The 16,919-nt window shown below is 36.2% G+C and overlaps 2 protein-coding genes across 2 annotated transcripts; both read right to left on the reverse strand.

The window, feature by feature from the left end:
* Positions 1-1,189: 1,189 nt before the first annotated feature.
* Positions 1,190-7,269, reverse strand: LOC306988998 (uncharacterized protein). Its single transcript, XM_079594259.1, has 6 exons — positions 7,179-7,269; positions 3,685-4,017; positions 3,261-3,554; positions 3,036-3,164; positions 2,816-2,883; positions 1,190-2,551 (listed from the first exon to the last, which is right to left on the reverse strand). Exons 2-6 carry the CDS (start codon positions 3,971-3,973, stop codon positions 2,504-2,506), a joined length of 828 nt encoding a protein of 275 aa, XP_079450385.1. The 5' UTR covers positions 3,974-4,017; positions 7,179-7,269; the 3' UTR covers positions 1,190-2,503.
* Positions 7,270-8,451: 1,182 nt separating this feature from the next.
* Positions 8,452-13,670, reverse strand: LOC306989000 (uncharacterized protein). Its single transcript, XM_079594261.1, has 6 exons — positions 13,647-13,670; positions 12,037-12,351; positions 10,754-11,041; positions 10,527-10,652; positions 10,331-10,392; positions 8,452-8,774 (listed from the first exon to the last, which is right to left on the reverse strand). Exons 2-6 carry the CDS (start codon positions 12,326-12,328, stop codon positions 8,727-8,729), a joined length of 816 nt encoding a protein of 271 aa, XP_079450387.1. The 5' UTR covers positions 12,329-12,351; positions 13,647-13,670; the 3' UTR covers positions 8,452-8,726.
* Positions 13,671-16,919: the final 3,249 nt, after the last annotated feature.

A 16,919-nucleotide genomic window follows, 5' to 3' on the forward strand; every position in this document is an offset into this window, starting at 1 on the left:
TGTCCAAATTTTAAAAATAACCGTTCTATTTCAACAGATACGGTCTGTAAACAGGGCTTTAAGTGTAAAATACCGAACTTGTCCTTTAAAAATTATATTCATATTTTATATAAAATGTATATTTTCAAAACCTGGTGGACTTTAAAAATGCACAAAAAAAAATCAAAGCCAAAAATCTTAAGTTGTGTTTCAAATGTTTCAAAAGGTTGATATCTCAAAAAATGAGCTTTCAGTGAGATTTAGTTTGGGCGTAGTACCAACGTTTTTCACTAGTTGACATTACTGCCCATATAAGGGCATATAAGGGCGTATAAGGGCCATATAAGGCCCATATAAGGGCGCCTCCATTTCCATATGTTGTTTGAGTGATCTGAACCATTATTTTTACAATTTTCATACAATTTATGATTCAGAAGTTTGGCAATTTTTAAAATGAATTCAACCTCTAAGAAACACAAAAAGATCACGTATGTGCATTATAGCTCGCTGCCACATCACAAATGGTGAATCTATTTTTTTTATTATTATTTTTTTTCATTTTCATACCTTTTTTTCTAAAAGAATTGAATGGATGCTATCTTTTGAACTCTTGGCATGAAAACAAACTGAGATTTCTACCATTCTTTCATGATTTTTCATGTTCATCACTATTTCAAAATAAAGGTCTGAACACGCCTTAGGAGTGTGGAAATATTGTTGTTGCAAATTGATAAATTACGGTCACCAAATATGTCATCTAGAGATTGTAAGCTTTCAAAAATATATAGTTTGTCAAGATTAGTTTAGGTTTAGTATAGGATATTACTGTTTTAAATATGTTATGGCTGTGGCCATTACATGCCAATATAAGAGGTTAAATGTCATAATTGAACTAAAGCCTAATCCTGGCTTAATCTAAGCCCTCTCTGTGAAACCAGGCCTGTATGTATAAATGACATATTAGGCAATTTATAACAAATGTTTGATGCTGTATTCATAAAGAAATTCCATGGTAAACAGCCAGTATTGAACATTATTAATAACCCTAATATAAGCAGTGATGTTGGAGCAAAAAAAAAATCCTCATGTCTCATCTAGTAATCAAATGTTGTTATATAGTTTCATTTCTTTGGGTGTTTCTTTCGGCACGTTTGAGTGAAAGACATTCGATACAAAGACAATTTATTAGAAAAACACATTCTGTGCGATTATGGTAAAGTGTCAATGCACTTTGACTCATTTACTTTATTTTCAATTCACATTTATTTGTATAGCGCTTTTCACAATACACATCATTTTAAAGCAGCTTTACAGAAAGTGCAGTTCATATTACAATTTCGAGTGATCTGTTATCAGAGGTAACTCTAAGCATTTCAGAAATGTACATATATACAAAGTCACACAGTTAACAAAAAATATATTAATTTAAACAATGTAATAATTTAACGCAGAAACAATGAGCTCATTGAAGTAATGATGATGACATTTAGAAAATATAGCATTGGTGCATGTTGATTATTTGTTTAAAATTGAATATTTATCATCCACTGTGTACCTCTCCTGGGTCATTCCTATGTTCCCCACATTTATATGGCAGTGAACACATGACAAAGGGTCCTATATGCCCCCAGGGTTAGGTTCACATAGGAACATAGTAACCTGGGAACATAGATATGCGTGTGTCATACAGCCAAATATCAATGTCATCGAAGTTATTAGACTTCTGGGACCAGTTACATAAACTGGAGGGCCTGGACTCCCATATGCTAGGATTCTGTTTGTGAATTTCTGCTCAGCTTTTAGACTTGTTTTAGACAAGTTTGCTGATGGCACCATTGTGGTATTTATACTATATTTTGAATTTAAACTGCAAGATTTCACAGTACTGTCGCTGTTTGAATGCGATAATCTTTATCTATCAGAATTAGTAGTAAAGCTGAAGTAAAACTGCTAACATCATATGAGCAGAAATGGAAAAAACACCTTCAGCCACATGCTATTGACACAGACACCTTTAAACAATCTCACACACATCCAGCCACACACACGCTATCGTGCAGAAGCCGTTTGTCAAGATCAAACCACATTTCACAGAATGACGCATGGCTCACTTTGACTTTTCGAAACACAAATTAAGATGTTTTAATATTCTCTCCTTATTTCCATCCATTTAATGAGCATTATCGAGCTTCAGAAGGTGCATAAAGACATCATAAAAGTAATACTTTTGAATCAAACATAAAAATACTTCAATGCGTCAAATGATTTAGATAATTTATCACACAATGTATTGCATGGCAAATTCATTTGAGGTTTTTAGGAGATTAATCAAACTCTAAATAAAACCCTTGCGTTATAACACATTCATGTAATTTATTTTATGTCATTTTTCAGAATTGTTGCTGGTGAATCTTACCAATCCAAGAACTCAACCGTAGACTTTGAATCTGAGGTTGTTTCGAGAGTTTTTAAATGAAGGGATGAAACATCTGTATTTGGGACTTAGAAAAACACTGAAGTTTGATCATCTCATGGCGACGGCATAAACCACATGACTCTCCTCTTCTACTTTCTGTAAATAAAATATCAAGCTATAATATTTTACATGTTAAAAATGTGCCATCCAGAAGATTGATTGAGATTCAATGTGAAATATGCAATGTTATTAAAATATGTATCTTCTTCTTACTGCTAAGCTAACATTACGCAGATTGAGATGTTTTGCTTCAGGACCCAAATTTTACATTTGGCATCAAGTGGTGAAACAAAACCGCTACATTATTAATATTTTCTATAAAATCAAATATTGAGTAATATTACTTGCTTTATATCTTACCGGTTTGTGTCGATTTCCTTTGAAGAACGTTGGCTCTGCATACGTTATTTCTTCATCATGAGTCTGAACTGTTTAAAGAATAATAAAACAACAAATCTCAATCTCAAATCAATCTGGGGGTTTTTTCACGGCATATTCTATTAATACGGCTCAAATGTAAGCATTTTGCGATGGAATTATTAACTTACATGCAATTAATTAAAATTAATTAATGCCATACTTGATACGTTTTTAGATTTCCTGCAGATGTAGAAGATCCCAACGACTATAGCAACTATCAACAGAGATCCAACAGAGATCCACACTTTTAGAAGCAAGTCTTGTTGTGAAGGAGAGTGTGTGTCTGATTCTGTAATGATAAAGATAGAAGTGAATGCATCAGTGTGATCTACAACAGAAGACAGAGATCAGTAAATACACACATATATGATCAGTGCTGTGGTACCTGCACATGTGTGGCAGAGTGTGTTGATGTCCAGATGTGTGGTCTGGTTGCTGATGGGATTGTTCAGCACACAGCTGTAGGTGTTTTTATCCTGATATTCCACCTCCAGAGGTAGAGAGAGACTGATGCTGAGATCACACACACTGATGCTGGACAATACACTGATTCCTGCGTACCAGGAGAGAGTCGCATCACACACACTCAACACTGATGAACACACCAATAAACAATTTAATGATGATGATGATGATGATGAAGAACAGTCTCTTCTGATGACAGGAACAGGCAGACGAGCTGGAAAATATGAGAGAATAAACAAAAATATGGATAAATCTCAACGTATTGGTTCAGTGTGTTGAGTGTTTAGTGTGATTATAGTGTGTTTTTGTTTATGTGAACAATTGGACAAATGATCTCTACTTACCATAGACGGAAACATTGAATCTTATAATTGTCCGTTTTGCTCCATTTATCACTAGTTGATAAACTCCAGTGTGTTCAGTTGTGATGTTTGTGATGGTCAGAGATCCTGTTTGATCGTCCAGCTTCAGTCTGTCTCTGAATCTCTTATCAGGAACATCCAATACACCGAACAGTTTCTTTCTTAAGATTTTATCTATCAAAGAGTTGTTGGCTCCAAATTCCAACTTTATGTCGTCGTTTTGTTGTATTGCGGTAACATTAGTGTGTAGAAGGACAGAATCTCCCTCCATCACTGAAACTGACTGTATTTCATTTGTTTCGGTACAAAACACACCTGGAGAACATGAAGAGAGAGAGATTAAAACTCCTGATGGTTTAAAGCCTGAAATCAGATGTAGATTTAATTGTTTAAATAAACTGAAGAACATCCAGAACAGCAGCAAAGACACTACTGCAAAGTGTAAGGTGAGATTTGTGAAAAAAAAAAAAAATCAGTTATGAACCAATAATTTGATCTTAATATATTTTAAACGTATCAAACGATGCCTGGGATTTGACAGTGGTTAAACATCAATAAAGCTGAATGTCTGAGATTTTAACATTCACGTCGTAGATAATACAAATGATGTGTTAGGGGTTGCGTTTACAGACTTACAAAATGCATATTTGGCAAAACAAAACGTCACTGGACCCACTTATCATTAGATTTAATTATATTGCAAGGAACCAATCCTACCGATATATTCTACCGCAAAGTGATGATGTCACTGTTCACTACCTTGTAATGTGCATACTGCAGAAATTTGCCATATTGCGCATTGTTATCAACAAGAGCAATTCTCCCAAACACTACAGACAGATTCACTAGTAACCTGCAAAATCTGTGTCAGCTTCTCAGTGTAGCCAAACACAAATGAACTAGAGGAAATGACAAGCAGTATTTGCACCATTTTCTCTAGCACATCAGAAACTGTTGCACCCATCAGATTAAAAAAGGTCAGAGAGAAAAGTACTGCACCATGGTACAACAGTATTACTCCACGCTATCAAGAGAAAAACTCGTAATAGAGCGCAAATGGAAAAACGAATCTAGAGGTCTTTATAATCGTCTGGAAAGACAGCACTCCCCGTTATAAAAGCAGCCAGGGCCGAGACTATAGATCATAAACTCTTAGACCTATTACAAATTACACTGGTATTCAGGTACGGGCATTACGGTGGTTTAGATCGTATCTATTAGACCGTTCCCATTTTGTTTATTTAAATGGAGAATAATCCAAGTATTCATCAGTGAATTATGGAGTGCCACAAGGTTCTGTGTTAGGCCCCCTGTTATTTAAAAAATAAAATACATGCTGCCTCTTGGTAATATAGAAAACATTGAATAGTTTCCACTCTTAAATAGATGATTCTTATATATTTCATCACGACCAGGTAAAATCTCTGACAGTGTGTGTTAAAGATATAAAATACTGGATGACTTGTAATTTTCTTAATTAAATTCAGATAAGACTAAGGTATTACTATTAGACCAAAAATATGTACACAGAACCTACAAGAACACAATTTGCATTTGGAAGGATTGTAACATCCTCTTCAGTTGAAGACAGGGGCGTTATATTAGACAGCAACTTGTCTTTTGAAAATCATCATATGTTACAAACACAGCCTTCTTCCACCTCCGAAAAATGTCTAAGCTCCAGAGCATGCTATCTATTTCTGATGAAGAAAAGTTAGTCCTCTAGATCAGATCAAATGCACATGATTATCTTTGCTCAATGTTATGAACTGCAGCTACGCTAATTATTTGCTTTTCTGTCTCTACCTCGGGATGCCCAACATGCACCACTGCCAACTTTTCTATAGTGTGATCATTTTGATCACGCATTTTTCTGTAAAGCTGCTTTGAGACTATATGTATCGTGGAAAGCGCAATATAAATAAATGTGATTTGAACTGAAGGTTTTGGATTTTTGAGCAAGTGAAATTCACAAAAGTCCAGTCACAAAAGGCATGGACATTTCAATTTAAAATTCCAATAAAACAGAGACCGGTATTCAAAGTAAGTAATATTGATGCATCTATATGACAGCAGTAAAATGTGCTGCAACATTGCCCTGAAATAAACTGTAAAACATATTTTTAAACTTACCCATCACGCTCCAGACGCACAAACAGAACAAAACAAACGTGTGAAGCATTTTTTTAAATGGTTAAGTCTGCTGAAAACTCCCACCCTGTTGTGTGTGTGTGAGTCCTCCCTCGACTAAGTTTGACGCTCTTAGTCCACATGCTCTGATCGAGTTATGAACAAATATATATGTATATATGGGTAGTAACTGATGACATGTAATCTGGATTACGTAATCAGATTTAAAAAAATGTGATTACATAATTACATGTCATTCTTAAAATGGCAGTAAATTATTCATTACTCATTGAATCCCTACTTTTTTATCTTGTAAATTTTCTATTCTATAAAAGCCTATACTGCTTATCCACGTTCAGATGGTCTTCCAGGTTTGTGGAATCGCACACACAGACCAGCCAATGGTCATGTGACTAAAAATCAAAGAGAAAACCTCTTTGACCTAATATACTCACTTGAAGTCTAAGTTAATAAGTTAGGTCAATAATACAAATATGTCAATAATAATAATAATAATAAATAATAAACTAATATTCACAGTTCTCTGGTGTCGGTTAACGGTCACATGACAAGCAGTCAAATAAAAAAAAAATGTGTATCTTTTGAGTGTTTTATTTTGATTGCTTTGGTTTTTATTTATTTTATTTGCTTTGGTTATAATTGTTTATTGTAATTTTACATTTTTATTATTGAATAACTTAATAGCTTTTAATTGTACTCACAAATAATCTACCTAGTATTTATATATATATATATATATATATATATATATATATATATATATATATATATATATATATATATAAAGATTTAACATTCACTTTTTTGAAAGCTATTGTCTGACTGTATTAAATATGTCAAAATAGAAACATATCGTGTTCAATAAAAATATAACTTTAGTGATTTAAAAATGGTTGTATATATTCAGTTTATTCCATTGTTGTGAATGGAAAAAAACAAAGTGCAAAGTTAAAAGTTTCTGCATCACACATTACATACTGTAGTTCATCTTGTGAGTCAGACTGAAACCTGCTGTGGTCGGGTCTCTTGAGAAACGTGGTTTGATCTGTCTGGTGGACAAACATCTTGTATGTGAAAAAACACGTTGCAAAAAGCATGTAGTTTGTAGGTCAAGGGCAAGGCCCACATTTCCATGGCACGTTAAGCTAAAAAATAGAGTATTTTAGCTGAGTTTCTGGATGCTGCGATATTTTTGAACCACTAAATTAAATTTCAGACATCACATAATTTATAAGCGTAATCAAAAGTTGTGATATGAAGAGCAAAAGTAAACACAGAAAGAAAACAACATGGCAGAGAATAAATGTGACCAATCCTTACTTAACTGAATATTACGTTGTCTGTAGAGTAAAATAAATTGAGTGTTATGAGTGGAATGAACCTTAGAAACAATCACCTTCTGTATTACTTCACGAGGCACAAGAACAGCAGCTGTAACAGAGCAGTTAGAGGAAATGACATCAAACATCCACTTCATGAGAGTCACATGACCTTTTAAACGGTTAAATGATCAAACGTGCACAGTTTGTGACTGACTGCTTGAGGGGTTGAAATTAGACAGAAGCTTAGCAGATTTCAGGCTTTATTCGGCTCCGTTCAAGTCTCATCGACTGCACTTGAAAATCCAATTGTGAGTAGCATCCACATGTCCAGCAGAGAGCATCAAACCATTTACAAATAACAAGCAGATTCAGCTTTTTGATTTTAAATGTAAGTATGTTTAATTAATGTTTTAATGTGAGAAATATATTGGAATCCTGTGAACAGGTTCACCACAATTAATCCTGCCCATTTTTTTGGTGGTCATTTAATGGTGTTTAGTATGATGTACAAATGTAATTTTCAAATATGCTATTTCAAAGCAATGTCCAATTTTTTTATATTACAATGTATTGGTCTCTAAAGAAGTACATTTATTTTGACATCTTATGTTTGATATTGTCCGGGACAAAGATAAAAACAAAACCCATTTAACCACACAAACCTGGATCCCTTGCCATTTCATTAAACAAATGTTCATTCCGCTGCATAGAGCGCCATCTTGGGTCAAAACAAGCCTTCACTTTTGGGAGAATAACAACTCCACCTTTGACGATAGAGGGCCCTATAAATAAATCTCTACAGCAGCTGATGACCCAAAAATATCTATTTGTATATACATTTTTTTAAATATTAAAAGCGTCAATTCCTTAGGTATTATTCAATATATTGCAACATATTAACACAATATATTATTCTGTATATTTTCAAATTTAAATGGTTTAATATATTGATCATTCATATAGGCTACAGGGAAACATTTTCTTTTCACAAGGGTACAGGATAAATGGAAGTCTTACACATTACACGTAATTTGCTCTTTGTTTCTCGCATCTGTAAATTTGTTGGTTATGAAATCATTTATTGGTTCTTTAGCAGTTCTTTTGCAAATACAGCAGCATCTATTCATAGCACTTTATCAGGAAATGTTTATAAAGATGTGATTTCTGCTTTGGACACTAGAGAGCGATGATGTGCTCATTTGACACTCCAAACATTTGATGACAACATTTTCAGCAGAGCATATACAGTAATAACAAGAAAAAAACAAGCAGTAAATGAGATCAATATTTTATAATGAAATAGATACATTTGCATGTGATAAACTAAAAATAGAACAGTTTAGTTGAGATTCTGGATGCTATGCTAATGGAGAACCACTAAATTAAACTATTATGCATTTGCAAAAAAAATAAAAAATAATTGCAATCAAAGAGCAAAAAGAAAACAGAGATAGAAGGAAAACATCCTGGCAGAGAATAAATGTGAGCAACACCAAAAGGTGTAACTAGGGTATTGTCCTGTATGAACATCAATTCCAGTAGATACAGTAATCATCGTTTTTTGGGGACATTTTCATACACAGCATCCGTCTTGGATTTCTGAAAGGAAACACAAATTCAATCAGGATTTTTTATAATCAGAGTGAATATTAATTGCAGACAAACCTTCACAACAAGACCTTAGTATTATTCTGTAAATTCTGTCAAATAATTGTTTTCAGGACTGGGATCTAACTATTAAAAGTGCAGTAAGAGATTTCAGAGAAACACTTGATATTTGAAATCAACCCAAACAAACCCCCTCCCTTCATCGCTCCACCCCACAAACACACAATTCTGAAGAGCAAATTTGTCATTATTAGGGGTGTAACAGTACATGTATTAGTCCCGAACATTCACAGTGTGGACATTGTTCAGTGCATGCAGTCAGACGGCGGATACAATCAGTCACAGGCGATCCACACTAATCCAAAAGGGGGCCGTTGCGGTAATGCAATGCTTCTTGCTAACTGCCACAACAAGAAAAAGGGCAGAAGCAAAAGTGATGATCTGCACCAACCAAAACCTCATGTAAATATACCAATCTCGTATCGAATCGTGAGGGCAAAACTGAGGTACGTACCAAACCGTGACTTCTGTGTACCAATATAACCCTACTGGTTATCATAGCTGATGGAGTGAAGCAAAGTAATCCTTTGTTTATTAATTAAATTCAGAATTAATTCATGTATGCATGTGTAACTGAGGCCAGCTAGTAACGGAGGCCAGCTGTGCGAGTAAACCTCACTCCTCTGATCTCAATAGGCGCTCTAGCGACAGACACTAGAGACTGCAGTCTTTCACCTCCTTGTTAGAACGCCTGACTCTCATGCCGGAGACCCGGGTTCGAGACCCGCACGGAGCGGGGTGAGTAGGACCCGGGTGTAGGGGTTACATTGGTGCCGTGACCCGGATGGGAGTGAGGTTTAGGGGGGTGAGTGTAACGGAGGCCAGCTAGTAGTCGCTGTGCGAGTAAACCTCACTCCTCTGATCTCAATAGGCGCTCTAGCGACAGACGCTAGAGGCTGCAGTCTTTAGCCTCCTTGTTAGACCGCCTGACTCTCATGCCGGAGACCCGGAGCGGGGTGAGTAGGACCCGGGTGTAGGGGTTACATATGTTTAAATAAAAACAAACCAGGCAGTCAGCAGCATGTCAAAAATAGAATAGGCCGTTGTTTGTCACCTAAAGACGCCTCACAAATCTTGAAACAAATGAGACATGTAACCCGCAATATGGTGGAATAACGCCTGCCTTCCTAATAAAAGAGACAATCGCTATCTCTTTAAAGTATAATAATATATAAATGCAATACTTTTCTGTGCTAATACATTTTGATTTACTGTATACTTATTAACTTTTTTAGGTCTGCAGAATGAAAATATGGCCTACTGTATGTTAGAACGTACACTGAGGTGCAAACAGTAGATGCACAACAATAATACCATAAAAACATGTTTATAAAGTAGTTTTTGAGCCTCTGCTCCATACTGAAGGTAATAATGATCAAGGCTGACCGCCCACGTCTGTTCACTGACCGTCTGATGCTGCTCACAGAACATCAATCACACTAACTGACTTCAACTACTTCTTGTAACACAGTCATGAAGGATCTTACCAGTTTTCTTGTTGTTGGTTTACACAAAGCTGAATCAGTTCTGTCATCCTGCCGGGTCTGAACTGCATTAACAATAATACAGACATGTTGAAACTACAGAGCTTAATCTTGTATAGAAGTCTATATCTAATTCAAATCAGATATAATTAATCAAATGCATTAATCAATATTTGTAGGTAATAACTGAATTCCTGACCTGTTTTTCTACATTTCTTACAGATGCAGAAGATCACAAATATAACAACAATCACGAGAGATCCAGCAGCAGAGATCAACACTATCAGAGACACTGGAGAGAGTGAAGAAGAGTGTGTATCCGGTGCTGTAATGATAAAGAAAGAAGTGAACGTATCAGTGTGATGTACAACAGAAGACAGAAATCAGGCCAGTGAATACACACATATATCATCAGTGCTGTGGTACCTGCACATGTGTGGCAGAGTGTGTGGATGTCCAGATGTGTGGTCTGGTTGCTGATGGGATTGTTCAGCACACAGCTGTAGGTGTTTTTATCCTGATATTCCGCCTCCAGAGGTAGAGAGAGACTGATGCTGAGATCACACACACTGATGCTGGACAATACACTGATTCCTGCGTACCAGGAGAGAGTCGCATCACTCACATTCAACACTGAACACACCAGTGAACATGATGATGATGATGAAGAACATTGTGAAGAGGTACTGATGATGACAGGAACAGGCAGACGGGCTGGAAAATATGAGAGAATTAACAGAAATATATTTCATGACATGTCAAATTATAAAATAAGTTCACATTTCAGTATGTAAATAATAAAGGAATATCCAGAGTTCAGTATTGCTCAATCTAAAGCAATTGACCTATCGATAAGCCCCTCCCCTCCAACGCAGAGGAGCCAATGGCAGTTGAGTATCCTTTGTACGGGGACCGGAACTCGGACAACTTTAAGTTCCAGCGCCATAGAGAAACATTGGACGATCCGATGCTCTCATCGGTCCGATGGTGTTTATGGTACAAAAAATTGTAAAACGCTGTGCCTGCCTGGGGTAGCCTACTTGTAACACTGATTCCAGGTATCCTGAGAGGATGGGCAATGGAATTTATTTAATTTTATTCAATTTCCTAAACCCAAACGAGACAGAGCAAAATATCTGCCTGGTGTATTAATCTAATAATGTGGGCGCAGACAGTAACCTGGTTCCCTAAGGATTCAACCCCGATCCCAATGAAGATGAAAACGTTAATTTTCAGGTTATCAAACTCTCATTAAGTTACAATTAAAGTTAGTGACTCCATGATGCTAAGTAATAACTGTTCTCAAGTCATGTGCAGACATGGTCTACAAACTGGTTAAATGTAAATTAATTTAATCTAACCCGGCGGTACATGAACAGTGATGATCCTGGATGTTGTCATCTGTGATCGTGACGACCGTAACATGAGGCTTTTCCTGCTTCCATTGTGATCTGTTAACCCTTGCTTCCAAATTGGCCCCCATTGACTTTCATTATAAGTGCCTCACTGTGACCTTAAAGGTTGTATCAGCGATTTCAGGCCCAAACATAAATGATCACATTCATCTAATCTTTCCTAACGATCCGCTAGCTGCCCGCCCCATAAGCAGGCCGTCTTAACTTTTAATTCATTAATTAATTTATTTGATTAATTAATTATTAATAATACAATAATATATGAACATTTTGACAAATTATGACTATACTCACCATAGACAGAAACATTGAATGTTTTTGATGACCATTTTGCTCCAATTATCTCTAGTTGATAAACTCCAGCATGGTCAGTTGTGGTGTGTGTGATGGTCAGAGATCCAGTTTGATCGTCCAGCTTCAGTCTGTCTCTGAATCTCCCATCAGTGCCGTTATATGTGGAGAACATCCGATTCTCTCTGTTGATTTTAGCTATTAGAGACTTTTCTGCTCCATATTTCCACAGTATGTTGTCGTCATCTTGTATTTCAGTAACATCATTGCGTAAAAGGACGGAATCTCCCTCCATCACTGATAACGAGTGCACTTCATCTGTCAAAACAACAAAAAACACCTTCAAACAAACTGAAAGTTTACACCTCAGATTAATGCTCCTGGTGGTTTGCAAAGCTTGAAATGTGCAATTTGAAACTAAATATGAACTGCGCTTTGACTAACGAATTACTTTTGCGGTTGTTCATGATCATTTTTAAGAGAGCTGGGTAGGATTTACTTTTGTCTGGAAACAAAAGTGTTTGAAATTAATATATTTAAAAATGAAAACAAACAAATAAAAACTGCCTGAGACATGAAAGTTCCCCAATTGAGGATTCACTTCCAGTGGGGCTTTTTATTTTCATTATAGACATAGACATTTCAGTTATTGACTTAGCCATTTAATTCGTTTACATGACAAAAATAGTCTAATCTGATCAGTAGTAGTAGTTTTTTACTCATAAAAAAGCATTTATAACTTACCAATCAGAGGACAAGAGCACAAACAGAACAAAACAAGCATGTGCAACATTTCCTTCACGCATTCAGTGTCTGGTCTAACAAGACTTTCTGTTGAAAACACTCAACCTGGTGTGAATCCTCCCACAACAGAGACCCTCCTACATGCATGTGCTCTGAATGTGTGCTATTGTTTTATGGTCTTCTGTCCTGTAGACTTCTCGTAGACTTTAACTGTTCCTAAAAGTGGAAAACAATCTTCATCTTTATCATTTAAAGGAACACGCCGACTTTTTGGGACTTTAGCCATTCACCGTATCACTCCGCAGAACTAACAGTGCTTCGCCTTCTGAGAATATACTTCCCAGTATGTATACGGTTAAAAGATGGCTGTGTCTCATGTGACCTTGTTATTTGTGCACGCTTTGACTATACAAATCACAACATGTAAATAGGAAAATGTTAGCGTTATTTTGTCACTTATTGGGAGCAGTATGCTAGCTGGAGCTATTTACCTCCACTCTTTGTGCTAAGCTAGGCTAGCGGTGGGTGCGTCAGACAGAGTTATGGCACGCACAGAGATGAGAAGGGTATGTATGGATACGGTGAATAAGCTAAAGTCCCAAAAAGTCGGCGTGTTCCTTTAACATTGATAATGTTTGAAAGGTATGGTTGTCTAACTATATTAAAGCACCGGCCCGCGGGCGGGCCGAAGGGGCGTGGCTAAACTTTTATTACTTTTTATCGGCTTTGTTTTATAACAAATATTCAATCAACTATCATAAACTATGCATCATTTGAAAGCTAAAACACTCAAGAATCATGTTCTGAGCTTGTTTTTGCAATCAATACACCAGAGAGGAAAGGGTTAAATTAAATGCTGACTGACTGACCTTGTAAACATGAACACAATGAACGGCAATACTTATCTTTGATCGCGTATGGTTCAGATCAGTTCGGACGAATCCAATAAACACCAGCATACATTTCAATGTAAGGGTCTACTCTTCAAAATGCATCCCACTGTTTAATCCAAAACAACAACAAAATAAGGAAAAAAACGAAATATCCTCCTTTGTTTACATGAGCGTTTTGAGTTAGAGTAATCCATCATGTTCATTTTCAATGAAATATCGATTCCAACGTTCAAAAGCCATATCTCCCCCGTAGTTTGGAATCTTCCGGGTAAATTGAGCCCTCCCTCGTGTCTATCCTTCAATCACAGGCTTTGTTATTGACTGAAACAAAAAGGGAGCATTTTACTGGCTGCGCGAACTGTCAGTCGCGCTCCTCGGTTTTCAACTGGATAAAAGCCTGGATAAAGCCAGCCAATGTCTAGTCAGCAAAGTTTTGATTGATGGGAGTATTGACCAACCAACATCGATGCAGTGATTGACGAATCTGCTTGCATGAAACGTGTAATACAAGAACAAAGCGCAAACTTTTCATTCACACGTGCGCTTTCGCCATTCCACACGCAAGTGCGCACACACATAGTGCGCCGACACATACACACACATAGCGTTGTTTTACATTGTTTTGCCCACGGAGTTCGAATAAACCATAGACAGTATATAAACACACGGATTTAATCCAAAGCTTATATCTGAACATCTCTACCATTGATCGTCGACTACAGAATACTTTGGTGGTGTTTTGAAGAAGGTGGAGAGAAGAAGCGACGAAGAGCAGCAGAAAGTAATAGGATATCCATTATAATAATCCGTTTACTGTAATTTATTTGAGTAAAAAACACTGTTCTAATTACAAATGTTCTAAAACTATTTTTTATATATATAAATATATTTTATACATTAGTTGGAAAACAGTCACTTCTGGAATGTCTAGGCTATACGTTTAATGATAGACGTTTTATTTCACTGTTTTTGCTATTAGAATTGATCAAAATAAAGGGTATTTTGTTAAAATGTTAAAATGTTTTGCTGAAATAGTTTTTTATTGTGTGGTTTGATGGGCAAAACAGTCTTGAATTGATATGCATGCATGTAGTATGTACTGTTTACTCTTATGTCATTTGGTAACAGGTCTCCATTTGGAGTCTCCAAATAGGTTTTTGGAAAGGACGCCTATACTTTTCATCAATAAAAGCTTACAGAAACTACATTTTTGGGAGTATCAATCTCAAATTTGACTCAAAACATGTCCAGACATTCAATTTTATCTTTATGGTGTTTTCAGGCCTTTGACATAAAAGTCTGATCAATTTTTCCCTAAGTTAAGTTAATTCAAAGAAATCGTAAGTCACTTTCATGTCAATTTACCTTGTTTTACTCTTTTCCTATTCAACTTTGAGTTAAAATTGACTCTTGGGTAACAAAGTTTCAATTGTCTAGTTTAAAAAAATACAAGAATTATGAATGTGGACCATAGGGTTTAAGAGCTACAGACATTTGTATTTGGGTATGCCGTTTTCAGAAAATTCTCAAAAATAGGGGCGCTTGATAAGGGGTTAATTACTACTAATAATAGAAAAGTGGAATATAGGTCAATCTCTCGAATTATGGTAAAATAGATCTTACTGATTTCAATTGAATTATCCATATACCAGTTATTGTGTACACAGAAAAATAACGGAAAAGATCAAACTGTCTGCCTTGCAGTGCCAGTTTACAGAGGTGTGATTTTAGCAGCTCATCTGAGTCAAACTGAAACTGCTGCAGTCGGTTTTCTACAGAAAGTTTGATCTGTTGGATGGACCTCTTGAATGGTGCCATTTGTTTGATCTGTGTTCAGTTTGCAGGTGAAAAGCTTCTTCCTGTCCTGCTGTTATGAACCTCACAGTCTGACTTCCTCTCAAGACAAAACTGCTTTACACTATAATAAAGTACTGAATCCATCAAGATCTATTAGACACAGTCTTAAGTGCATGGCTCAAACTGGATTCTTACTCATCAAATATCATTGATGAATGTGATAAACACAACGTCAAATAATAGGGGGAATACTCTGGGTTCTGGCCAAATGCAGAGCTCGGAGCCTCCCCCCGGAGAGCCCGCCAAATTCATATAACCTTTGCTCTATTTACTTATAGGCCTATGTAAGTGTGGACTCGTGAAATATATTAGAATTTAGTTAAAATTTTACTTTAGCTCCGTACTTGATCTGACTTAAAGTTTTGTTGTAAATTTGGATATTTCATTTTCTGGGTATCCCACTTTCAATTATTTCATTCGTCAGGGGGCCGATGCCGCATAGAGGCCGAGTTACGTGGATCTCGCGGACACAAATTTGCTAGTCTGATCTTTGTCAGAGGGTGCAGGGTCAGCTACTACTTTTTAGTCAGATGCCTAATCCTCACACCTACATTTCTAAAATTGAGCATGGTGACAGTCAAGCACATTGCATTTATAAGGTCCCAGTGCAACTTTTAACGCACCCTCAAAGTCAGCTGAGATATAGCGCCTCCAAATGGGCCAACAATGCAATAGCTTTTTAACCGTACTGTCACATAGTCAAATTCATGGGTCCATAACTTCAAAATACAAAATCCCTTAAAAAGGACTTATTTGGTCAGATAGGGAACAAAATAGTGAAAGAGCTTGGTGATTGATATGAAGGTTAGTTCTACGGTAATATATCCAGTCATGGCCCCATGGAAGATTATATGTCCTGAGAGTGGCATCTTAAAAGGAAAGAGGAAAAAGGAAAGAGCTGATTTGGTAGGTGTGTTTAATGATCATGTTACAGATTGGCGGAACTCGCGGGGAGTAGGCTAAAATAATACAAATGCAGAGGGGGCAACAAAAAAAAAAAAAATGTTTTAAACATTTTGAGTCCCCCCTCCCTTGCCTCACAGTGCTTTGGTCCACTGCCTCCGCCCCTTTTACCTCACCACCATACATTCCGGTGGCGGGAGACGAGAGAACAAAGTTTTTGAGCCTCCTACTGGCGGTTTTAATTTCACATTTAAAGTATCTGTTTTAAATCATTTCAAATACAAATATTCAACATTTTATTTTTAAAAACGTCATAATATTATTTATGTCTATGTAAAAACATCTAAATGCTACTTTAAATTAAGCTTCTGTGTTTCCTCTCCTTTGCAAATATTGTGTTGATACTTACTATTTAATTTGATTGGTAACGGCCCTTTTATGTCTTCTTATAATTTAATTTGATTACATTTATGAAATTTACACAAAAGA

The sequence above is a fragment of the Phoxinus phoxinus genome (genome assembly GCF_949152265.1).
Source record: "Phoxinus phoxinus genome assembly, chromosome: 20".
In the NCBI taxonomy this organism is placed as follows: Eukaryota; Metazoa; Chordata; class Actinopteri; order Cypriniformes; family Leuciscidae; genus Phoxinus; species Phoxinus phoxinus.